We start from the raw sequence: 24,169 nt of genomic DNA on the forward strand, positions 1-24,169 counted from the left end.
CGCCCCTCGTAGGCATCGCGTGCTGCTGCTTCACGTAGTCCCTGTTTTCTACTGCAGAGCAGATTCCCCTGCCTGGTCAGTGAAATCCTCCTTCCTTTTCCTCTCTCTTGTTTCGCTTTCCTGTGTCTTCCCCGCTCCAAGTTCCAGACTTTCCCCATTTCCTGGTTACAAGCAGCTGCTCAGCAGTTTTTGGAGCTGTGCAGCGAGGGCTCTAGTTACACATGAACTCCTGACCTTCATTTTGAAATGCTCCCTTTATCCCCACGTGCACTTTCTTTCCCAGGATGCTTTTTCCCGCATCACCGAGCTCCTTTGGTATTCTTGGAGTTGTGTATTTCTCTTCACATTTTACCTGGATTGTGGGGTGGGATCATTGGGGAGGGAACAAAGTATTATTATCTCATAGTCTTCAGGTTTAGGATTTGGGGATTGTTCAGAGGGGATTAGTTCCTTATCCAAAGCAAGGGTTGAAATGGGAGGATTTAAAACAAGTTACTGATTTGTGCCTCATCCCCCTGCCAAAAATATCAATTTCTTGGCCCCGTTGAGATGAGCAATAGGGAAGGGAGTGAGATTTTCCACAGGTAGCATAGATTTTCCACAGATCCGTGGTAGCCGTAAACTAAAGAGCAGGGAGATAGTGGCAGTATAACATAAAATGATGCTTTTATAAGCTAGAGCTTTACTGAAGATGTATTTTCCATTTGGGCAGCGAATATAATTTGCTGCCTGATAGCAGAACCCTTAAGCCAACACTTCTGTATGATATATACATACCTACCAATAGGAAAAGTTGTGGTTAATAAGATATTTTGTTATAAAGCAAAGTTTTATGAAGATATGGTTGTTTAATATTAGAAGCCTATTTCAGCCCTTGACCTCCAGTGTGAGTAAGTTTTCCCTGAGTGGCTGCAGAGTCTGAGGCAAGCGACCTATGGGGATGCAAAAGTATCTCTGACCCAATTCTCCAGAGCAGTAATTGCCTCTGTTGGGTGTATTTATGGCATTGTACCTGCTATTAGTGAGATGCTGTAACTCTTGACCAACTTCCTCAGCACAATTAAGAGTCTGGGTTTCAGAGAAGGGAATAAACAAAGGCCATTAAAGAGTGGAATGGGATGATAAAGAAGGGCCAAGTACGTGCTTTTAAGTTTGTTTGCCCACTAAAAATTGAGTTGTCCATGGAGAGATTGGTGCTGTCACCAGCTCAGAACTGGCAGTAAATCCTGCTTTTACTTGTGACAGACCTGGTGGCAACTGGAAGATGGAAAAAGAGAACACAGAGGGTTAACAGGTGCTGGGGATTTGGTGCTGACACCCAAACCTGCTCCCCTGGTCTGTTCAGGTATGAAATCACCACCCTGCCACTTCTCCAGGGAAAGGTTTTTCTCAAGGCATTCACCTTGTGTGCAGATAGTGGAGCAGTCGTGGGGTAGAAACCAAAAGTCTTGGTTGGCTTCCCAAGGAGAAGGACTCACCCCCAAAACCACAGAGAGTTTGTGTGTGCAGATGATCAGCTGTGTGAACTGGGACCAAACAGCACTCAAGGATGTGGCAAAATACCCCAAATCATGGTACCTTGTGGGGAAGGGTCTTGTGTGTGTGCCACCCACCAGGGGACCACGTCTTGGGGAGAGAGGAGAAGGTTCTGAGTGGGGGAGGAGGTTTGGATGCTGAGTGAGGGTGCAGATGTGGCAGCAGGTTTGATTTAAACCTCTGCCACGTCAGGAGGGGCTGTGTCCAGGCATTGCCAGCGTGTGCCCTCTTCAGCTGAAGGTCCCTGTGTCTGTCACATCCACTTGAGGAAACAAAAGAGATGTCCAAGCTTCCCTGGCTGGTGTCCTTCTACCTGAGGGCTGCTTTTGTTGTGTTGTTCCTGCTAGTTCATGCATCAAAGTCTGCCACGGGCAGCCTGCACAGCACCTGCTCCACGAGGACGTGGGTGACAGCTGTATACCAAAGTGTCCCACGGCTCCTGTGCCGAGTTTGAGGCTGTGCTGTGTGGTTTTGGAGATGTTCCTGTTCAATAGCTGTGTTTTTGGCCAGATGTTCCAGGCAGATCGCTGTTATGAATATGCACGGGGTGCTGGCTGTCCTCTGCTCGCTGGCTGGGATTTGTAACCTCGTTTTTTGGGAGCTGCAGGCATGCTGGTGGCAGGTGTGACCCGTGGTGGCTTGGAGGACGTGCTGCTGGGGACAGGCTCTCCCTGTGCCCTCTCCTGCTCGGGTCCGGAATCCGACGGAGGAGCTGCAGCTCTGCCTCTCGCTTGCCAGTGAGATCCTCTAAGTTCTGTTCCTGTGCAAGGTTTGAGAATGCAAACGAGGTGCTTAAAGCAGCCCAGAGGCTAAAATATGTATTCCTGGCAGCTGTGCCTCCCTCGTTTGGATGTGGCATTTTTGTAGGCAGCAGAGAGACGCCTTCCCCAGAGCAACGTTAGAGGGGCTTCAGCCATCTCGAGCCATTGCCTCTGTGATTGCTTTTCTGCAGCTCCTGGAAACTTCAAATATAATTTAAACATGAAGATCTGTTCTTGCTCCCTGTTAATGTTGCATCCATATGTAATTTCAGAGAAGAAGAACTGTGAGTCCATCTGGTTTTTTATTCTGGTTTCTCTCCCAGGGGATACACCTCCCGCTCCCACAATTTGCCTTTGGTTTGCTCGCAGACTTAGTGGTGGAATTCAGGCCAAAATAGGTCATTGGTTTGGATCAGTTCAATAAACTTATGTAAGTTTTTACACTAAAACCCCCAGTGTCCTGAGCTTTGCACTTTTCTGTCCCCTAAAGCAAAAATATTCCCAGTTGTCACCCCAAAGGTGTGAGTGAAAACTGCTGGGATTTTTTTTTGCTGATGGTTTTGTTGTCTGTCCATGAGCTTGGGCACAGCCACCTCACCTGTGCAAGGAGGGGAGAAGTCACTTCCAGGACAGCTGGAAGATCTGTTCCTCCTCTGGACTGTATTTCCCCATGACTGGGACTCATCCCCACTTCCAGGTGAGGAATAAAGCTCGAGCTCACTCTTTCTCCTCAGAGGGGTTAAAACAAATTTCACCCTCATGGCCTGCACCAAATGACCCTGGGGCAGACAGGAGGAGAGAGATGCTCCTCTGGATGGGAAAGAGCTCTTGGGCAAATCCATTGCCAGGGCATCTTCCATGGGCTGTGCCAGGGAGATGGGAATGAGACAAGGCACTGCCTGTGCCAAGGTCAAGCAGACACAGAAGCCCTTGTGGAATCTTTGAATGCTTGTTTTCCCTCAAGGTAAGGCATGGGAGGAAGTTTTCTGCTAGAAGAATTAAGAAAAGAAGAAGTGTTTGGTTGTTCAGCTGCGATGTGTTCAGTTCTGCATGATGGGAACATCTCTGCCAAAAGAAGAGAGGCTGGAAGACAAAATCTTCCCCAAAGAGTCAGTGAGACCTAATCAAACTTCATCAGTGTTCACTTGCCCAGACAAACAGGACCAGAATATTAAACTGACAAAGGAGCAGAGGGAAACCTATTTTCACCAGTTTTGTCTGTGTTACAAAACAGAATGAGGAGAGTCAATTGATTTTCCTGGAGCTGGTTGTGTTTAAAATGTATGGGAGGGAAGGGAAGAACGGGGATACAGGCTGGAAGTAATCTGCCCCTGGAATATCAGTCAGTGCTGATATCCCCCTGCCCTCCTAAAATAGCTGTTGGCTTAGAAAAGGGTAAAAATAAATTTAAAAATGAAAGATTCCTGCTAGCAAGGCCATGCTTGGAGGATGGAGGGAAAGCAAATTCTGGGATTTGCTGTGGAGGCAGCAAGCTGCCTGGTGCCCTGATGTGCTAGGAGAGACTGCTGAGGTACGAGACAGCTTTTTGGGGGAAACTTGCTGAACACACTGCCAGAGCACCCAGGGAAAAAAAGTCTGGGCTTCTTGTTGGGCTGCTGGCATTCCTGTCTCCTCTGTTCCTGACAAAGAGTGGGGAGGACAAGAGGAATTAAGACCATCTAGCAGGGAAAATAGGGAGTAAAAGGCCCCCACCCCAAATGTCAGAGGCGAAAATCAGCCAAGCTCAGGCTGTTTTCCCAGTGTTGGGGTTGGAGCAGTGCCTGTGAGCTGAGCCTTGCTGCAGGATGAAAAATCAGCTCTAAGGTAGCTCTGCTGATGGATCCTTCACCCCTCAGCTGCTGTTCAGCTCTCCCTCTCATCCAACATGGACATGAACCAACTCAAAGCAGTTGAAATCTTTTTTGGGGTACAGATTGGACTCAAATGTAGAGCTGTGGTCAGCCCAGAAGCCAGAGGCAGGGAAAATCCCCGTGGAAACTGCAGCTGTACAAGTGAAAATGATAATAACACTCACAGCAGTGAAGGTTCCCACCAGCAGCAGAGAGGGTGGAAATGGGAACAGCAAGGAAACCTTCTGTGGGCTGGGCTGGGTGAGTTTTTCTTTTTCCACCTGTAAAAAAGCAGGACTTGGATGGCAAAGCAACTCCATTGAAACTTCAGGGCTGTGCCTTTGAACGGCGCTTTAAGCCTAGCACTGTTTAATGCTAATGCTGTAACTTTATATATATGGGCTTTTTCTTTTTTTTCCCCTTTACACAAAGGAGGAAGGGGCTCAATTCTTCTGAGGGTTGGGTTTTCTGTTCCCTGAGCAGCAGAGCTGCGAGCCCAGCTCTGTCTCTCTGGCATTTCCATCTGAATCTGCCTGAAGGGGGTGAGCTTTTGGGGAAGAAAGAGGCTTCTCTCCCTCTCCAGGCCAGAATCTGATCTCCAGATTAGCCTGCTGGTTATCAACAGAGGAGCAACAGTTGTGATTGCAACTCAACACTGCTCCAGCCCTGGAAGAGCGTTGAGGAAAACGGAGTTTTCAATTGGGAGAGCAAAGGACTGAGCCATCGTTTCAGTCATCAGCAATAACTGGCATGGCAGGACGGGCATGCATTCTCCACTGACATAGGATTTCACCCTGCTCTACCAAGACTGGTCTAAAATTCCAGACCTGATTGCTCCTCTAGCCTACAAACAGGTTGGTAATTCTTTTTTTTTTCCATACCTAAAGAATTGTAATTTTGGATGGGATGTGTTCAGTAGCGCGTTCTTTGCTGTCTGCCCTGCTTTGCTCTTGTCCTTGCACTGCCACAGTCCCCACTGGTCACTCTCTGCTGGTCTCTGCTAATGAGACTCAGATTTACAATCTATACAAAATTCTGCCACTCTCCTCTCACCCTTCCAAGACAGGGAATGTGCTAAAACTTCTCCTTGGTGGAATGAACTTTTCCCCATGGAGAATGTTTTCACGTTGATGTGAGCGAAGATCTTTCCTTCCACTGCGCTCCAAAGTCTCTGAGTGATGGGAGTGATGTGGGATAAATGATGGGATGTTCCCCCTGTAATCCTGTGCTCTGTGGCATTAGGAGTTGGATCTGTAGATCCACATTTTCCATAAAAACAGATCCATGGGGAGAACACAAAGAGATGCTGGGATTTTAGGGAGATTTTTAAAGCTGGCAAGGTGGGGATGCTGCTGGTGACACCCAGGCTGTACATAATGCACACAGTTGGTGTGGGGAGCTCCCACATCCCTTCCCAGCACTCCTGGAGAATCCCAGACCTTGCTGGGAGCTCTCCCTTACCGCTGCCCGTGCGGAACGAGCGCAATCGACAGGCGAAGAAATCCAAGCAGGTGTTTCAGCAATATTTTCTATTGGATTAATAACGAGTAACAAATTGCATTAGGCACAGAAGGAATTGGAGCTGGCACGGGATTTCATTTTCATTTTGTATCTTCACTCTCTCAGTCTCCCATTGATTCCTGCACAAGGAGCTGCCCAGCTGTGTAAATGTTTGTGCTCCCTCCACGCTCATCCAGCCCCCTGAGTGATGGTTGTGGTGGCAGCCAGGGCAGAGGATTAGCTGAAGTTGGAGCCCCTGGACCATGAGAGCTCATCACAGCTCTGCTGCCTGGAGCAGAGCTGCTCCCCCTGGGATCAGCCAGGAGTGGCCATCCCTGCTTTAAGCAGATCAGGAATTGCTCCTGAACAGGAGAATAAGGAGCCCACGGAGAGCTGTGGCTGTTCACAGCTCCCAGACATGAAATGAGCTCTTCCAGGTGTTTCTGGGCTTCCTTTGGCAGTGATTTGCTGTTATCACCAGGTGAGGGACCTCACCCGAAGCTCTGAAACATCCACATGTCAGCAGCAGTCAGGCAGCTTTGGGAATCCCCTCAAGGATGAGTTTTCCTACCAATGTGATGCATGGCTGGGTTTGTCTCCTTCCTGTAGGATGAACAAGAGATCATTTCTGGGAGCCTGGGTGGCCCTTTTGGTGATGACAGCACAGCAGCGAGGTGAGTATCTCCCAGCAGCAAAATATTCCCCAGCTGGGCTGTGCCCAGAGACCCCAGAGGGCTTGGAAAACCAGCCCAGAGGGCTTGGAAAATGACCCCAGAGGGCTTGGAAAATGACCCCAGAGGGCTTGGAAAACCAGCCCAGAGGGCTTGGGGAACACCCCCAGCTCCTTGGCTGGAGCAAGGACAAGAACCAGAGTGTTCCCCATGGGGAGGGAGGGACTGAGAATCCTGAGGGCTGCTTTTGTTTCTAATTTGTATGGCTGCGTGTGCACCTGGAGAATTCCAGAGGAAGCAGGAGTTTGGAAAATCTCTGTGTTAGGGCTGCTGAGCAGGTATGGTAGTGTGGCACAGCTAAAGAGGAACTGAGGAATGTCTCCTGAGCCTCCTGTTTAAAAACAGAATAAAATCCATGTCCTGTACCTGTGCCTTGGCTGTGATAACTCATCAGGTGTGTAACAACTGTGAAATTATTTATTTTACTGCCTGGCAGGAGGAATTCTGCTGTGGCCCTTTGGATATGTCTGTGGAAACAGGGCTGTGGCTTGGACACCATCAATGCCACCTCCCCTGTGTCCAGCAGGGCACTCAGGGCACACAAATGTCTTAGGAAATCAGGGTGCCAGTGGGTTAGGCCAGATTTCCTCTTATCTCCCTTTTCCCAGGGAAATTTGGAGCCTGGGAAGGGTCAGTCAGCGACTCCTTAATGCTCAGCATGGAGCATCCTCAGAGATGCATCAAGGAGAGCCCCTTGTGTGTCCATGGGAACACAGAGCAGCCTGGAGCCCCCAGGAGCCCAGGGCAGGGTCCTGGGGATGGAAGCATGTCCTGAATCCAGGTGAACAGAGCTGGGATTGTTCCAAGCCCGGGGGCTCTGTCATCCCAGATTGAATGTCGTGAGGCTTTCCTGCATCAAAGAGGGGAGAAGGGGGAGGCAAACCCAGAAAAATCCCCGTTTGCTCTGTGAGGAGCTGACTGGAGGAGCAGGACATGAAATGACAGCACAAGTCTGGCTGGGACAAGAAGGGAAAGGGTGCCCTGGGGCCTGAAGTGGCTGCTTGTGCCTCAAGCCGGCGGATTTTAGGCTGGTAAAAAAAGCAGCAGGCTGAAATGTGTCAAAACCATCTTCTGAAGTACTTTTGGGAGAGACAGCTATGTTCACTGGCAGTGCCTTTTAGCAGGAAAGTGAATTTTGCTGGGAAATGTCGGAGCAGCCGTGACCCCTCAGGCTGTCAGCCGGGCCAGGAGCAGGGAGGAGCAGGCAGGAGGAAGGTGGGCACTGCCAGGAGCAGGGAAGGAGGAAGGTGGGCACTGCCAGGAGCAGGCAGGAGGAAGGTGGGCACTGCCAGGAGCAGGCAGGAGGAAGGTGGGCATTGCCAGTAGCAGGGAAGGAGGAAGGTGGGCTCTGCCAGGAATGTGGCTCTGGGGGCTGGAATTGGTGCTGTTTGCCCCCCTGAGCACCTGACATGGGGACAGCCAGTCCTGCCCATCCTGGAGCAGGGCATGGATCTGCTGTCCTCCTGTGAAGCCAAGACTTAGGGGGTTTGACTTGGTCACTGTCCCAGGGGAGGAAGAACTGCAGCTGTGGTGCAGCTTGTGGTCACTGTGCTGTGTCCTGACTAACCTGGATGATGCTTTTCCTCCTGAGCCTGTCCTAAAGGCAGTCCCACAGCCAGCAGCTCTGCCCTGGCTCCAAGCACCCTTTGGCTGCTGATTTTGGGGCTTGGAGCTGTTCTGTCTGAAATCAGGACTGTCCTGACCCTGCCCTCCGGACTCTTCTCCCTCTCCTTGCAGCCCACACCACGGCAAGCCTCTATCCATACTGGCAGAACGACACCAAAACCCCCAAAGTCGATGATGGCAGCTCCCCTGAAATCAAGATCTCTGTGCCATTCATCTTTTTTGGAGCCCCATACAGAAGCATTTATGTAAGTGGAGAAAGCAGATCTTCCCTTCATCCTTTCCCTTGCCATTATTGGCTGCATTTTAAACATGCTCTGCCTGTCACCAGGAATTGGAAGATTTATTAGCAGCTACCTGACAAGTTCTTAGATTTCATGAACTGATAGGTTTTATGATTAAGAAAGTCAAAGGTGTATTTAATGGGATAATGTTCATAGGAAAGGAATCTAAAAGGCAATAAATTTTCTTTGTGGGTGATTAAATGGCACAGCAAAGCGAAGGGCTTGACACAAGGGACATTATTCCTGCTCCATGACAAGAAACAAGAACATGCAGGACCTGCAGGGGGGAAAAGGGGCAGCAGTTTTGTGGGGGGCCCAGACAAGGACAGGCTGCTGCTTCTCCCAGGTGATGGCACAGCAAAAGCCTGGCTAAGGGGACAGCAGGGCTGGGCTGAGAAGGGGTCACCTGAGCTCACCTAAACCTTAGGCAGGGCCTAAGTCAGTGTGACTGTGCCACATCCCAAGTTTTGTGGTCTCTGTGGGATCAGAAGAGACAGGCAAAGCCTCTTCCATTCTCTAGCTGGTGTTTGTGCACAGCAGCACTGGGGAAGCAGAATCCCATTCCAAACCCTTTTCTGGTGGGGATTCCAGCACCCAGGGCAGCAGTGCCATTTGTTGTCCATTCTGTGTAAAAATGTTGTTTTGGGGACCCTCTTCAGCAGACTCTGGGGAGGCTGAGGTGGCACCTCCCTGCTCTTGGGCAGCCCCAGGATCAGCCACAGATGACAAAGCCAAAGGCAGTTTTGTCCATGCAGCCACCCATGTCACCATCACTCACATCCCTCGGTGCTGCAGGGCTGAGTGATCCCAAAAACAGCAATCCCAGGAGCAGTGCCTCAGCAGATTTGGGTGCCATCCTGCTCTGATGGGTGCCTCCCCTGTAGAACCCTATTTTGAAGAATTTTCAGCGTTTTGGGGCTTCCTGCACCAACTCTTGGCCACCATCAGCTGGATGAAGCTGAATCACGCTCAGGCTGCTCACCCTGTCTGTACACAAACCCAAACCCTCTCTCCCCACGCCTCCTGCCAAACCATCCTCTCCGCGCTGACTTACTCACCAAACCACCTTTGCTCAGACGCCGCGGGGGTCTCCACGCAGGTCAACAACAACGGCGTGATCTCCTTCAACGCCCTGGTGAGCCAGTTCACGCCCGAGGCCTTCCCGCTGGCCGACGGCCGCGCCTTCGTGGCGCCCTTCTGGGCCGACGCGCACAACGGCATCCGCGGCGAGATCTACTACAGGGAGAGCACGGAGCCGGAGCTGCTCCGCAGGGCCTCCAGGGACATCCGCAGGCACTTCAGGGACATGGCCTCCTTCTCTGCCCGCTGGCTCTTCATCGTCACCTGGGAGGAGGTGACCTTCTACGGAGGGAGCAGCACGACGCCGGTGAGGGGTTACTCGTGGGTGTAATTTAAATCTTGTCCTGTAAAAAGGGGAGGTTTTTTGGGGTTTTTTTATGTCTTGTTCCCTCCAAAGAGGGGAATTTTGGGGGTGTATGGAGGTGTTCTTCGTCATCTGTGTGTAAAATTGAGGAGGTGAGGTTCTAAGGGGGAAGCAGCACAATGCTGGTGAGGGGTTTCTCATGGGTGTATTTTATGTCTTGTCCTGTAAAATGGGTAATTTTTTTATTTTATGTCTTGTCCCCTCCAAAGGGGGGAATTTTGGGGGTGTATGGAAGTGATCTTCATCATCTCTGAGTAAAATTGAGGAGGTGACATTCTAAAGGGGAAGCAGCACGACACTGGTAAGGGGTTTCTTATGGATGTATTTTATGTCTCTCCTCTGTAAAGAGGGGAGTTTTTTTATTTTATGTCTTGTCCCCTCCAAAGAGGGGAATTTTGGGGGTTGATGGAGGTGTTCTTCATCATCTGTGTGTGAAATTGAGTGAGACACTTTGTGTTCCTGCTCCCCAGTTCCCTTCTGGGCCAAGGAGCATCACGGTCCTTTCATTTCTCCCCTGAGCCTCGCTCCCTGCTTTGAGATCTCCAGGGAAAGCATCTCCTCCTCAGTATTTCCAGGATCTAAGCAAGGCTCTGACACCAATTAGGACTTTTTGGCTTGATCACAATGCATTTCTTGCATACAAATTCAGATGTTTCTGATGGCAGCTCCCTGCCTGCATGGGAGATTGATCACGCTGATCAGAGTCACACTAATGACTTGGCCACGTCACATGGCCACAAACGTGTGAGCTGTATCTCACAGGAGGGGGATGGCAGTGGGATGTTTGTCAGGGCATGGACAGCTTTTAAATATCTGGTGAATTTGTGAGCTGTGACTGCAGCTGATGTCGGGAGGTCCGTGCTGCACTGCTGGTAGGGGCTGTGCTTGGGGTGAATTAGAATCAGAGCGGTTTGGGTGGGAAAAGTTCACCTCATTCCACCCCCTGCCATGGGCAGGGACACCTTCCTCTAAACCAAGCTGCCCCAAGCCTCAAAAAACCCATTCTTGAACAGCAAGTGAGGGATCCCAGCTATTGTCTGGGTTGTTGAGGATTAGCCTGTGTGCTGTGAGTGCCAAAACCCAGCTTCACCTGTCTCGAGGAGTTGGCTCTGACAAACAGTTCAGCTCTTTTCCATTCCTTAGAGAAGCTTGAGATTTGATGCATATTTTTTTGCCAGTCCTGGCAGCACTTGCAGAAAAACCCCACATATATATATATATTTATATATATACTTTCAGACAGCAAGCAATATAGAGATTCGTGTATTGCCTGAAGAATTACATTTGCAACACAATGCAATTTATTTTGCTCTAGAGCAGCCTTCCTGCTCAGCAGCTGCCGGGGCTCGGGGTTGGCACAAGGAATAGCACCATGCAACTTAAGCAGGAATTTCATCGCAATGCAGAAAAACTGCAGAAAATTTGGGAATGTGGCCTCAGGGATGCTGCAGTTGCTGCCTGGAGATGTCACCTCAGCAAATAGGTTCATTTTCTGAGGGTTGGACAGAGAGGGTGCTCCATGGCCAGGAGCTCCAAAGAGGGGAATTTTGGGGTTTGATGGAAGTGTTCTTCATGAGGAGAGCCAGGTGAGAGATTCACCTCCTGTCACCCTCCCGGAGGCTCCTGAGCAGAGCAGCGTTTGTTGCTGTGTGCAAAAGCTGCTGTGGCACTCTCCAAGTGCCACTGCCTTTGTGTGTGACATGTTTGTGATCTCCCAGCACGGCAGAGGTGAGCAAGAGGAAACCAGGAGTAGGAGAAATAATGCCAGGGGAAGGATGAGGAGTGGAAGTGGCTCTGCTTTACTCCCCGCCCTGCCTGCCCTGGTGTGAACTGTGCCATTTGCAGCTGCTCAGAGGCAGCTCTGCCCACACCTCTCTGTCTCCTGACAGCTCCCAGAGCTGCTTCGCCTCCGTGTTCCAGAGTTCTCCTGGCAAGGGCCTCGTTTCCTTGGCAGTGACATTCCCTGTGGCGTGCAGGCAGCCCTGGGCTCCCCTCTGAGGCATCCTCAGAGCAGTGGGTTTGCTCCAAGGGGATGGAACGTGGTGCCAAGTGACCCCCAGCCCTCCCCTTTCCTCCAGCAGCCACCAACTTCTCACAGCGCTCCTGGCAGGAGCAGCCTGATGCTTCCCACTGGGAGATGTTTGGATCCATGGGTTTCACCTGGGAATAGTTTCTGTGGCTGCAGTTTCCTCCCCGGTGTGCAGGGCCCAGGTGGCCACGCTCCAAGGGTTGGTCTGCATTAATTAAAAGAGAGGCAGCCCACACTTGGTGCCCTGCTAAAATCCTGCTTGCTCAAAGGCAGGAGGAGCTGCTCTCAGGGCATGGTCCCAGGGCAGGGAAATGCAGGGAGCTGAGAGAAGGGACTGACTGAGCTCCCAGTGCCGAGGATCTGCAGGGATGGAGGGGATATCCCAAGGGAAGGAGCTGCTTCTGTCCTTCTGCACAGCCCTAAAAGGGAAGATGGGCTCTTCCCACCTGGATCCTGGCTGGAATGTGGCTGGAGTTTGTGGGTCTGGAAATGCAGAGTCATTTCAAGCGAAAGGAAGAACACGAGCAGAGGATTTAGCAGGTGGGGAGGGGATTTGGCAGCCGGCAAAGTGCAGGATATACATGGCTGGCTTGGATGTAATCCACCCTCGGCAGCGTTGTAGGATATGAATGTGGAAGGGAACCAGGAAAGATAATGAAGGAATGAAGCTAAGACAGGGTAATGGGAGATAACAGATCACAAGCACCAAATCCTGCCCGCTGCTCCTTCCCCAGCAGCTCATTCTCATGCTGCCATCTATTGGTGCTCCCTTGGATCAGAGATGGTCCTCACATGCTCCCAGGTGGAGGAAGGACAGAATGGGAGCTGCTGGAGCAGTGGCAGCTATTTTGGGTATTTTTGGGTCTCATTCCACTTCTACTCCTCACTGTGAGGCTCACCCGGGCCTGACATCAATGTGGCAGGAGGGCAGGAGGAAAGCAGTGCCACCTGTGAAGGTGCCCGTGGTTCCCCACAGGTGAACACGTTCCAGGCTGTCCTGATCACAGACGGGGTGTCATCCTTTGCCTTGTTCAACTACCACGAAATCAGCTGGACCACGGGCACAGCCAGCGGAGGGGACCCCCTCACTGGTCTCGGCGGGGTGATGGCTCAGGTGAGGCTCTTGCTCCCGTATCCCCATCCCTGATGAGCTCTTGGATGACTGCCTATGGCTTTTCCAAAGCATTCATGCTTGCTCAGGCCACCGAGTCCCTCAGCATCCCCAGCATTGGCCTTGCACTCCTTGCTGGGATGAGCACTCCAAAATTTGGTGGTGGCAGCAGTGCCACAGCCAGTCCCTCTGCCTGAGGAAGGGGACATTGCTGCATAAGGAATGTGGGAATCCTGCACCCCCACATTGCTTATTCACTTTATCTCTCCCTGCATTGCTCCCCCACTTTATTTTGGCCACTCAGTTCACACACCCTTAGATCTACATACATATGTATCTATACCAACATAAATCTGTGAATACACTTCCCTTCTGCTTGTAGTGCCTGTTTAGCTTTTCATTCACATCCAGACTACCTGAAAACAGAAATTTAGACTACCTAAGAACAGAAATCTTCAGAAAGAGCTGTTAAAACTAAAGAAGATGTACTCAGGGGAAACAGAGAAGTGAGGGACACAGCACCGCTTTCCCATGGCCAAGATGTGTGATGGAATTTGCTCTCTCTCTGCTTTAGGCTGGCTTCAATGGTGGAAATCTCACCAACTTTTTCAGCATCCCAGGCTCCAGAACCCCAGACATTGTCAATATTGAGGAAACAACTAACGTAAATGTCCCTGGGCGCTGGGCTTTCAAAATAGATGGCAGAGAAATAGACCCGGCCAACGGCTGCAGCCTGAGAGGTAAGGGAGAAATGGCATTGCTTGTCCCCAAATTTTGGGGTGCAGTGTAGCAAAAGGTGATGCTGTTGGGGTGCTGCATGATCTTTGCTTTTGCCAGGGCGTTCCTATGAGCTGCAGCTGCAGGGACAGAAGCACAAGAGAGGGTTCAGTCCTTGCACATCTCTGAGTTCCTGTGATAATTGGTGTAAACAGGAAAGACCCAGAGAGAGCAATTTCCTCCTGCCCATAAATTGGGGAAGCTGGTCTTGTGCCATTTCCCTTGTTTGTGCATGAGGAGCAGCAGGCTTTGCAGGCAGGACAAATGTCATGTGTCTGCAGCAGTTACAGGGTCAGTGCCTGCCACTGACAGCGCGGGGCCGTAAAGGGATTAATCGATGCACACACTGGCTGCACAGGGGCTCTGCTGCTGAAAGATTATTGCACTTCCATTTGACAAATAAAACTGTCAGGAGCATCCACTGTGCTCCAGGAGTCTTTCCAGCAAGAGAGGATTGTCATTTGCTGACAGACACTGGAGATATGTGGCTTCTTTATGTCCTAGTTTAGGACTACTCGAGGTCCACGAGATCCCAAGGCTCTTGCAGCTCCAGCAGAGTTTTGGGTCCAGCTGCTCCAGCATTTCCCAGCTGCTGACCCCAGGAAGAAAGGCTGGACTTTGCAGAGAAGCTGGAAACCAGTCTCAGCTCTGCAGGTGACAAGATGAGTGGGAGTAGATCCCACCACTGGATTTAAATTTCACGGTGAATGGCTGATTGCCCTCCATGAGAGGAGATGCAGCACGAGGTTTGGATCCAAATAACACCCCTTTCCCAAATTCCCCACACCAGGACAGTTGGAACGTGGGCCTTGCCAAGAGGAGACATTTGTTGCAATGGAACAAAATTTTTTTTATTTGGTAGGAGGCAGGGAAGAGAACAAAAAGTTTAGGAGAGGTAAATCCAGGCAGTGCACGGCAGAAGCCACGCGCCGGAGGAGTGTGAAAAATGGCCAGATGGAGGGGAGAGAAACCCTCACGGGGACTTGCCACCCGTGTTCTCCAGCCTTCTTCCTGCCTCTCCTGTCTCTCACCAGCCAAACCCGCTCCCTCTCTGCTGCTCTCTGGGGCTGTGAGATCACTCAGCACCCTGCTGGGGCTCGTGTGTGGGGTGGAAGTTGCTTATCAACAGCTCTTTGGTGTAGTAACTACTATGAGATCTTCGTGAATGGGAGTAAATTGCTCCTGGGGCTGCTGATGACAGAGTGACTTTTTGACCAGCAGAGTTATGTGAACAGGGGAACTGTGGAAGTAAGAGCAAAGCTGGAGGATGGTGCAAGTGCAGAAAAAATGTTGGAAAATGCCTCCAAATGGAGCTTTTCCTTTGGGAAAACAGCACAAATGCCTCTTGTGCCCTGCAATACTGAAGAAGAGCCAGAGTGGTGGGTGTCCAAAATGTGTGGAATAACTTTCAAGTTTTCCAGTCTGCGTGTTGCAGCACTGACCCTGGATTTGTGACAGCACTCGCAGCATGGGCAGGACTCAAAGAGGATGCACCACACATTAGAAATGAAACTTGGGATTTGTTGAGCAGCTCTTGCTGGGAGTTTGCACAAAGAAAGCAGCTGAGAAGCCCAGCAGCAGGACATGGTGGTGGTGGTCTCCATCACAGGACCAGCAGGCCCCCAAGGGTGCGCTCAGAGCGTGTTTCTGTTTCAAGAAGTGATGTAGCGTGGGTTTTTCCCTTTCTGTCTTTCTAGGACAGTTTCTCCGTCAAGGGGAGATCTTTTGGAACAACGCCAACTGCACCACCAAGTGCCGCTGCCTGGACTTCAACAATGAGATCCTGTGCCAGGACATGGCTTGTGGCCCCTTCGAGGCGTGTGAGACGAAGAGCAAATTCTTCCAGTGCGTGCCGGTGGAGAGCAGCACCTGCGTGGTGTTCGGAGATCCACATTACCACACCTTCGACGGCTTCCTCTTTCACTTCCAGGGTTCCTGCTCCTACCTCCTCGCCAGGCAGTGCTGGCCAGGCTCCCAGCTGCCCTACTTCAACGTGGAGGCCAAGAATGAGAACCGAGGCGGCTCCTCCGTCTCCTGGCTGAGGGATATTTATGTGGAGGTCTACTCGCACAAGATTGTTCTCCCCAAGGGCGGATTTGGGAAGGCAAAGGTAAGAGCTTTGCTGGAAGGGGAGAACTTGCCAGGTCAGCTCCTCTGAGGTGGCAGCAGCCTGGAGAGTGCGGGATAGCACTTCTGGGCCTTGTGTGTCCTGGGGAATGGGCACGGGTGGCATGAAGGGTCTGTAGCTTACCAATGGCTGTCCCTCTGTGCATGTCCCTCCCCCAAGACCCCACAACAGGGCTGTCCTGTCTGTGTCCCAGCGCAAGGGCTCTGCTGTTCCACGCGCTGGCTCAGCCGCCGGGTGTTGTCCCCGCAGGTGGACGACCTGGTGGTGTCCCTGCCCATCTCCTTGGAACTGGGTGCAATCAAGGTCTACCAAAGCGGGCTGTCCACTGCCCTGGAGACTGACTTTGGCCTGCTGGTGACCTACGATGGACAGCACTACGCCTCCGTGTCCGTGCCGGGCTCGTACATCAATGCCACGTGCGGGCTGTGCGGCAATTACAACAAAGACCCCGAGGACGACGTCCTGCGCTCGGATGGGAGGGTGGCCACATCCGTGCCAGACCTGGGCGAGAGCTGGCAGGTGCCACATCCCGAGCGCAGGTGCTCCACGGGCTGCCTGGAGAACTGCAGCCTCTGTGACCCCGCCACCGAGGCGCTGTATTTCACCCCAGAGTACTGCGGCTTCATCAACAAGAGCGGGGGGCCCCTCTGGGAGTGTGGCTCTGTCGTGGATCCCACTGCCTTCATCCACAGCTGTGTCTACGACCTCTGCAGCGCCAAGGACAATGGCACCGGGCTGTGCCAGGCCATCCAGGCGTATGCCACCGTGTGCCAGGCCCTGGGCATCTCGGTGGGAGAGTGGAGGAGCCAGACGGGATGTGGTGAGTGTTTGGGAGGAGGGGAGCAATGCCAGGGGTGTGCCCAGGAGTGACAGGAGGGGGAGGAAATCCAAGGGACAGGATTGCCTGAAATGAAGGGAGTTGAGAGAGAATGGATTAGTCCGTCCTCTCCATGGCATCACACCCTTGCTCCGGCAAAAGTGTGACACAAGTCAGGCATGAGCTGGGAGCTCCACCTTGCTCTGGAGGTCATCTGCTGCCATGAGGAGAGTTGGAGGCTGGACTGGAATGGGAATTGGTTGGTCAGTCCACAATCCACATCACCTTAAACAGCTGTGGGCGACTCAGTGATTCTGGAGCTATTTTGGAGAAGCCCAGGACTGGCCAAGGAGGCCTGTGTGGGAAATGGAGGGGCCAGCCCTACCACTGAGGGGTTCATGGGTCACTCTGTGTTGTCTCTGCTGAGGTCAGTTAGAGGGTGGCACTAACTGAACTGTGCTGTAACATGGCCCCTCTGTTTGTCACCCCTCTGCGCCCACAGCGGCGGCCGTGCAGTGCCCGGAGCTCAGCCAGTACTCGGTGTGTGCCACCAGCTGCCCTGCCACCTGCTCAGACCTCACAGCCCCGCTGGCCTGCACCACCCCCTGCACTGAGAGCTGCGAGTGCCCCGAGGGCCACGTCCTCAGCGCCGACCGCTGCGTGCCCGTCCAGGGCTGCGGCTGTGACGTGAACGGCCGCTACTACGCCGTCGGGGAGTCCTTCTGGGCGTCACCAGACTGCACTGTGCAGTGCCACTGCGAGGCTGGCGGGGAGGCCAGGTGCTTCAACACCACCTGCCCCGAGGGAGAGATCTGCACCATCGAGAACGGCTACCGGGGGTGCTACCCAAAGCGGGACACCGTGTGTTTGGTGGGGCAGGACCAGGTGCTGCAGACCTTTGATGGCATCACCTTCCCCTACCCGCTGGAACAGTCCTACACGCTGCTCAAGACCTGCCCAGAGAGGCCAGACTTCATTGAGGTGGACATCAACCAGAAGAAGGTTGGCTCTGCTCCCAACGGGCCGCGCGTTGTGCGGGTCCAGGCGGCCGGCCAAGAGGTGAAGATTGGAGGCACCAGGCTGTCAGACATTAAGGTAAAGGTGCTGCCCACGGACGGGGTGGGAGGTGGTGGCTTGTGGTGTGATCCAGTGGAGATTATGGGTCTGTGGCTGTGGACACCACAGGAATACTTGAACCATCATGTGGAGGTCCTTTGGGTGCCTGTGAAGTTGTTGCCACAGTACTACTCCCGTTGTCTGAGGAGGCTTTCCCACCTCCTCCTTCTCCTACAACTTGGTTTTCCCCTGGAAGAAAAATTGCTTTTTGTGGGGCAAAACCCAAAGATACATCTGTATGCCCTCACTCAGAGGAGGGTCTGGGCCTTGGAGGGTGGGTCTGGGTCAGGAAATGTTTCATGTGCACAGTGTGGTTGGGCAAAGCCACATCACCCTCCCTGAAGCCTCTCCACCTTGTTCCTTGTAGGTGAATGGCTATGATGTGGAGCTGCCCTATTTCCACCCCTCTGGGCGCCTGGAAATCTACCGGACTGACAACAGCACCGTGATGGAGTCTGAGGGGCTCCTGGCCATCAGCTACTATGACTCCGGCCTCTTGGAGATCCGCCTCTCCACCTCCTACTTCAACTGCACCGGGGGCCTCTGCGGCCTCTTCAACGACAACGCCACCGACGAGTTCTGCCTGCCCAAGGGCAAGTTCACGGACAACCTGGAGCTCTTCCTGGAGAGCTGGACCACCTTCGACGAGATCTGCAACGGCGAGTGCGGGGACCTGCTCATGGCTTGCAACAACGACTCGGAGCTGCTCAAGTCCTACAGGAGCCGCTCCAGCTGCGGCATCATCAACGACCCCACCAACAGCTCCTTCCTGGAGTGCCACAGCGTGGTCAATGTCTCGGCCTACTACAGGACGTGCCTCTTCCGCCTGTGCCAGAGCGGCGGCAACGTGTCAGAGCTGTGTGACTCGGTGGCACGCTACGCCAGCGCCTGCAAGAACGCCGACGTGGACATCGGCCAGTGGAGGAGCCACAGCTTCTGCCGTGAGTCCACCAAAGCTCTTCATCACCCAGGGTGGGGAGAAGGGAGTTTGGAACACACCAAACCCAGGCAGAGTCTTTTTGGTGGGGATCTGTGGGTGTGCAGAGGCAGAGCAGCTTTTCGTGTGGGATGCTGGAATCACAGGCAGTGGTTTCTGGTGCCAGCAGAGGGAGATTTCCCAGGGAAGCGGTTTCAGGGTGGCATTTCAGGAGGCAGCAGAAGTTTTATGGTGCACAGTAGGAGCATTCTGGAGCTGCAGATGGTGTCTGGCGGTGCTGTACGCCACCACCAGAGGATAATTTGAATAACACTGAGCTTTAGCTGTTGCTGTAAACTTGCCATGGATGGGGGAACATTCATAACTCATAAGCAAATATGAAAAATCCCCAGTGTGGAAGTAGATGGTGGGAAGGCTGTGCCTGTCTCTGCCTCAGAGGTTTCAGGGAGGTGTTTGTTTGGGAAATAACAGCAGGAGTTGATGTTTGGCACATGGCAGAGACAGGGTTGAGATGTGAGGGAGGTGATGGCTGAGAGGAGAAGGGGTTGCAAAGGGAATAGGATGAGCCAGTAGCCACAAGATGCTGAGACTGTTTCCCCTTTTCCCCTGAATCCATCACCACCCACCTTTTGCCTGTTCCTCACCCCGTGCTGTCAGAGCTGGGGGCTCAGGCTCTGTGTTTGCCAACCCTGCAGCTCTCTCCTGCCCGGAGAACAGCCACTTTGAGGAGTGCATGAGCTGCGTGGAGACCTGCGAAAGCCTGGCCTCGGGCCCCGTGTGCAAGGACACCTGCTCGGAGGGCTGCCAGTGCGACGAGGGCTTCGCCCTGCGCGGCACCCGCTGCATCCCCCGCCGCGAGTGCGGCTGCAGCTTCGAGGGCCGGCAACTGGCCACCAACCAGACCTTCTGGATGGACATCTCCTGCCACTTCCTGTGCTACTGCAACGGCTCGGACAATAGCGTGTACTGCGAGAATGTGTCCTGCAAGGACGACGAGTATTGCCTGGAGGAGAATGGCCTCTACTACTGCCACGTCCGCACCGATGCCTCCTGCATCATCTCGGGCTATGGGCACTACCTGACTTTTGATGGCTACTCCTTCGACTTCCAGAGCAGCTGTGAGCTGGTGCTGTGCACCACCATCTCCCGGCCCAGGGTGGAGCGCTCGGACACGTTCCCAGCGTTCACTGTCACGGCCAAGAACGAGGATCGGGACACCTCTCTGGCCCTGTGGGTGAAGCAGGTGGAAGTGGAGGTCTTTAATTACAAGATCGTCATCCACCGTGCCTACAAGTACACTGTGCTGGTGAGTGCAGGGCCATGAAGACTCTGATTATTTCTGCAGGAGTAAAACCCTAGACATGAGGCTTTAGGGCTTACAAGGTTTTCTGGGGGTCAGATCATGCCTTGGGGTCATCCTAGGGTGCTGCCAGGCACAACTTTTGGAGAGGATTTCTGATTTGGCTGCAGAGGCCAGGTCAGAAGGGACCTTTCTCTGGGAATGCCCAGCCGCCCTCATTTGTGTCCTTCTGTAGAAGCTCCCACCATCATGCCCCCTCACAGTGTTTGCCTTGTTCCCTCCCTGCAGATCAACGACGAGCGTCTCTACCTGCCCCTGAAGCTGGGCCAGGGCAAAGTGAACATCTTTGCCTTCGGTTTCCACATCGTGGTGGAGACCGACTTCGGGCTGAAGGTGGTGTACGACTGGAAGACCTTCCTGTCTGTCACCATCCCACGGGGCTTCCAAAACCTCACCTATGGCCTCTGTGGCCGCTATAACGGCAACCCCGAGGACGACCTAGTGGCCGCAGGGGGGACGCTGGCCACCAGCATCAGCGACTTTGTGCAGAGCTGGGCCAAGCGGGATGCGTTCTGCCGCGTGGGCTGCGGCGACCGCTGCCCGGCCTGCGGCAAGGTGGAAGGATTCTGGAAGCCCCAGCAGCTCTGCAGCCTCATCCCCAGCCAAAGTGGGGTCTTTGCCAAGTGTCACAGCAAGATCAACCCCAGCTTCTTCTACAAGAACTGCCTCTTTGACACCTGTGTGGATGGGGGGGCCATGCAGACAGCCTGCAGCTGGCTGCAGAACTACGCCAGCACCTGCCAGACTCAGGGCATTGCCATCACTGGCTGGAGGAACTTCACCTCATGCTGTAAGTGCCACCCTGCCTCCAGGTCCTTCTTTTTCTGGGGTGCCAGGGAGGGGGAGGCCAATGGCCTGGCAGCCAATACCTCCCATGCTTGCTGGGTGAGATGAGTGAAGTCCGGGACACTGTATTCTCCTAGAGTTGTCACAAACTGCATGTGGTACAACAGGAGCAGGGATGGAAAAGGGGAAGTCTCAAGGTCAGAAGGTATAGGGATGGAAAAGGGTAAGCCTCAGGCTCAGAAGGGACATGCATGGAAAATAAAAAGCCCCAAGTTAGAAGGGACAGGGATGGAAAATAGAAGGCCTCAAGTTTAGAAGGCATCAGCCATCCCCCCACTGTTAACCAGGGATTATATCAGTCAGCCTCAATGCCAGCAGTGCGTGTTTGCTCTAATGAAGCTGCAGCCCCTTGTCAATAAGATGACGATGTGCTGTTCAATCAGGCTCCTGAGGATGGGCACCGTACGCATCCCTGGCAGCCAATCTGTCTGGCAAATCAGATGGGAAGTAATTGTCCTTGCTAACGAGACTGAAAATTAAATTTGTGTCGTTTTTCCCTTCTAACAAGCAAGCTCATGGCTCAGGGGCCCTGTTCTCACAGGGTGGTGAAGCCACAGACTGGCACCATGCATGACAGGTCTGAATCAATCCCTGGTGGGGAGCCAGGTTGGTGGTGTCCATGGAGCTAATCTGTGTTGGTTTTGTCCCCTGCTCAGCTGTCAGCTGTCCCCCCAACAGCCACTACGAGAGCTGCGTGTCCCTGTGCCAGCCCCGATGTGCTGCCATCCGGCTGAAGAGCGACTGCAGCCACTACTGCGTGGAGGGCTGCCAGTGTGACCCTGGCTATGTCCTCAATGGCAAGAGCTGCATCCTGCCCCACAACTGTGGCTGCTACTCTGATGGCAAATACTATGAGGTATGCAGCTCTTGGGGCCTGCTCCCTCCCTCTAGATGATATTTCTGGGCAGAGTTTGAGTGGGGATGATAGTCAGGCTAGGCTGGTAGCAGATCTAGAGAGGAGAGGGATGTCCTTCCATGGTGTGCTGCATAGGGAGTCTTTCTATCCAAAAAAATGTCATGCAGTTGTTGGGTGAAGGTGATCTAGGTGTCAAGCACAGGAAGGAGCAGGTGGATGTGGGATGGAGAGAAGGTGGTGACTGGGAAGACTGTTTGATGAGTGCCAAAGTCCAGTATTTTATGATCACATTGTGCTAGGTATTCACACATCATAGATTTAGTATTTGACATGAAAGTTGTTTTTTTTGTAGCTACTGGATGTCACTGAGGAGTTTGAAGCAGCAAAGTGCTGTGCTGATAGCACTGGTCATATCATAGTTGCTTGTATTTTGTGTCAGTGCAACTGTCCTGTGTAAGGTGCCTTTGCTCCTTGAGGAGCCAGTATCAGGGTAGTGTCACACAGGCTTCCTTGCAGATGGGTCGGTGGCTGGCAGAATGCAAGAAAGAGGCCAAGGGGGTATTAAACACTGTGGCTTTGTGTGTGCACAAGAGGTGAGGGAGGTTTTGGTGGCAGTGTGGGTAGCAGAGGTGTTGCAAAGTAGGTGCAAGCTACCAGCAGGTTCTTTGCACCCTTTCCTCTGCCCTTGTTTCCTGCTCTTGCTTGTCGTGTGACAGAGGGGTGCAAGCCTTGTCCCAGACACTCTCTGGGCTGAAGGGCAGCCAGTGACAGGTCCCTCTCTCAGCCCAAGCAGCTCTTCTGGAGCGGGGACTGCACGCGGCGGTGCCGCTGCTTCCGGCGCAACCTGATCCAGTGCGACCCCCGGCACTGCAAGTCTGACGAGGAGTGCGCGCTGCGCAACGGCGTCCGCGGCTGCTTCAGCACCCGCAGCTCCTTCTGCCTGGCGGCCGGCGGCGGCGTCTTCCGCACCTTCGACGGCGCCTTCCTCCGCTTCCCCGCCAACTGCGCCTTCGTCCTCTCCACCATCTGCCAGAAGCTGCCCGACTTCTCCTTCCAGCTCATCATCAACTTCGACAAGTGGTCCTCGCCCAACCTCACCATCATCTCCCCCGTGTACTTCTACATCAACGAGGAGCAGATCCTCATCAGCGACAGGAACACTGTCAAGGTGAGGTCTTGTCAGGGGTGGCCAGCCCCTCCAGAGTGGGGCTGGGAAGGGATAATGGGTGACAGTCCAGGCTGCACAATGGTCTGCACAAAGACCCCAGACTACTGTCAATGTTTTCACAGATGGGGTAGTGGGAGGCAGCTATGGAATCTTTTATGAGTGGCTCACACCCACATCTGTAGGCAGAGATATGGGAGGGACATCAGCTCTGTGTCCTTCTCTCACGCTAGGTGAACGGAAGCCTCGTGAGCATCCCCTTCGTCACGGGGCTGTCCACCAAGATCTTCAGCCAGGAGGGCTTCCTGGTCATCGACTCCAGCCCTGACATCCAGATCCGCTACAACGGCTTCAACGTCATCAAAATCACCATCGGGGAGCGGCTGCAGAACAAGGTGTGCGGCCTCTGCGGCAACTTCAACGGCGACCGCACCGATGACTACGCCACGCTGCGGGGCAAGCCGGCCGTCAGCAGCGTGGTGCTGGCGCAGAGCTGGAAAACCAACGGCATGCAGAAGAGGTGAGTGGACAGCCAGCCCTTTCCCACCAGGTGGGAGTGGGAATGGGAGCAGGGCTGGCCGTGAAAGGAGCCCCCACCACGTGTCCGGTGCCCACAGCTGCAACGAGCTGCAGTACTCGCAATACGCCGCCTCCTGCGACAACGTCCAGATCCAGGAGCTGCAGAGTGACAGCTACTGCCTGAAGCTGACCGACATGAAAGGCTTCTTCCAGCCCTGCTACGGCCTCCTGGACCCGCTGCCCTTTTATGAATCCTGCTTTCTGGATGGCTGCTACAACCACAAGAAGGTCCAGCTGTGCGGCTCGCTGGCTGCCTACGGAGAGGCCTGCCGGACCTTCGGCATCCTGGGCACTGACTGGATCGAGAAGGAGAATTGCTGTAAGAGAACTGGGGCTGCTCAGGTCGAGGGGAGCTGTGTCCCACCGGGGGAGAGGGGCTAGAGGTGGCTGCCTCATGCTCTGAGGGTAAAGGTTGTGTTTGTGCTGTGTCTTGTGCTGTTTAGCAGGAGTGGTGGAAGATCCCTGCGTGGGCGCCGACTGCCCCAACCGCACCTGCGAGCTGGACAACGGCGGGGAGCTGTGCGGCTGCATCGAGCCCCCGCCCTATGGGAACAGTGAGTCCTCTGCTCCTGGCCCTATGGGAACAGTGAGTCCTCTGCTCCTGGCTGTGGGGTCAGTGCCGAGCTCCACCTTGGGCCATTATGCCACAGGCGCTTTGGGAAGGGATGTCCTGAGGGCTGTGACCTCTGCCAAGATGGGTTTTCCTGACCATGCACAGT

General features: G+C 53.5%; 1 protein-coding gene across 6 annotated transcripts in view; it reads left to right on the top strand.

Moving 5' to 3' along the window:
• The first annotated feature begins 122 nt into the window (after positions 1-122).
• TECTA (tectorin alpha) overlaps positions 123-24,169 on the top strand; it is a 29,003-nt gene continuing 4,956 nt past the window's right edge. The window contains exons 1-18 of one of the 6 annotated variants that reach the window (XM_041413989.1): positions 123-2,994; positions 3,262-5,001; positions 6,257-6,321; positions 8,116-8,249; positions 9,385-9,672; positions 12,735-12,872; positions 13,444-13,609; positions 15,344-15,756; positions 16,024-16,594; positions 17,094-17,686; positions 18,075-18,648; positions 19,340-19,950; positions 20,233-20,794; positions 21,507-21,706; positions 22,491-22,874; positions 23,105-23,391; positions 23,489-23,769; positions 23,894-24,004. In XM_041413989.1, the coding sequence (XP_041269923.1) occupies positions 6,258-6,321; positions 8,116-8,249; positions 9,385-9,672; positions 12,735-12,872; positions 13,444-13,609; positions 15,344-15,756; positions 16,024-16,594; positions 17,094-17,686; positions 18,075-18,648; positions 19,340-19,950; positions 20,233-20,794; positions 21,507-21,706; positions 22,491-22,874; positions 23,105-23,391; positions 23,489-23,769; positions 23,894-24,004 (5,377 nt within the window). In that variant the 5' untranslated portion in view covers positions 123-2,994; positions 3,262-5,001; position 6,257. Of the gene's footprint in view, positions 5,002-6,256; positions 6,322-8,115; positions 8,250-9,361; positions 9,673-12,734; positions 12,873-13,443; positions 13,610-15,343; positions 15,757-16,023; positions 16,595-17,093; positions 17,687-18,074; positions 18,649-19,339; positions 19,951-20,232; positions 20,795-21,506; positions 21,707-22,490; positions 22,875-23,104; positions 23,392-23,488; positions 23,770-23,893; positions 24,063-24,169 lie in introns of those variants that run through there. The other 5 variants (XM_041413990.1, XM_041413993.1, XM_041413992.1 and 2 more) reach the window with 5 other exon arrangements.

This window comes from Onychostruthus taczanowskii, unplaced genomic scaffold (genome assembly GCF_017590055.1).
Source record: "Onychostruthus taczanowskii isolate IOZ18803 unplaced genomic scaffold, ASM1759005v1 scaffold43, whole genome shotgun sequence".
NCBI classification, from domain to species: domain Eukaryota; kingdom Metazoa; phylum Chordata; class Aves; order Passeriformes; family Passeridae; genus Onychostruthus; species Onychostruthus taczanowskii.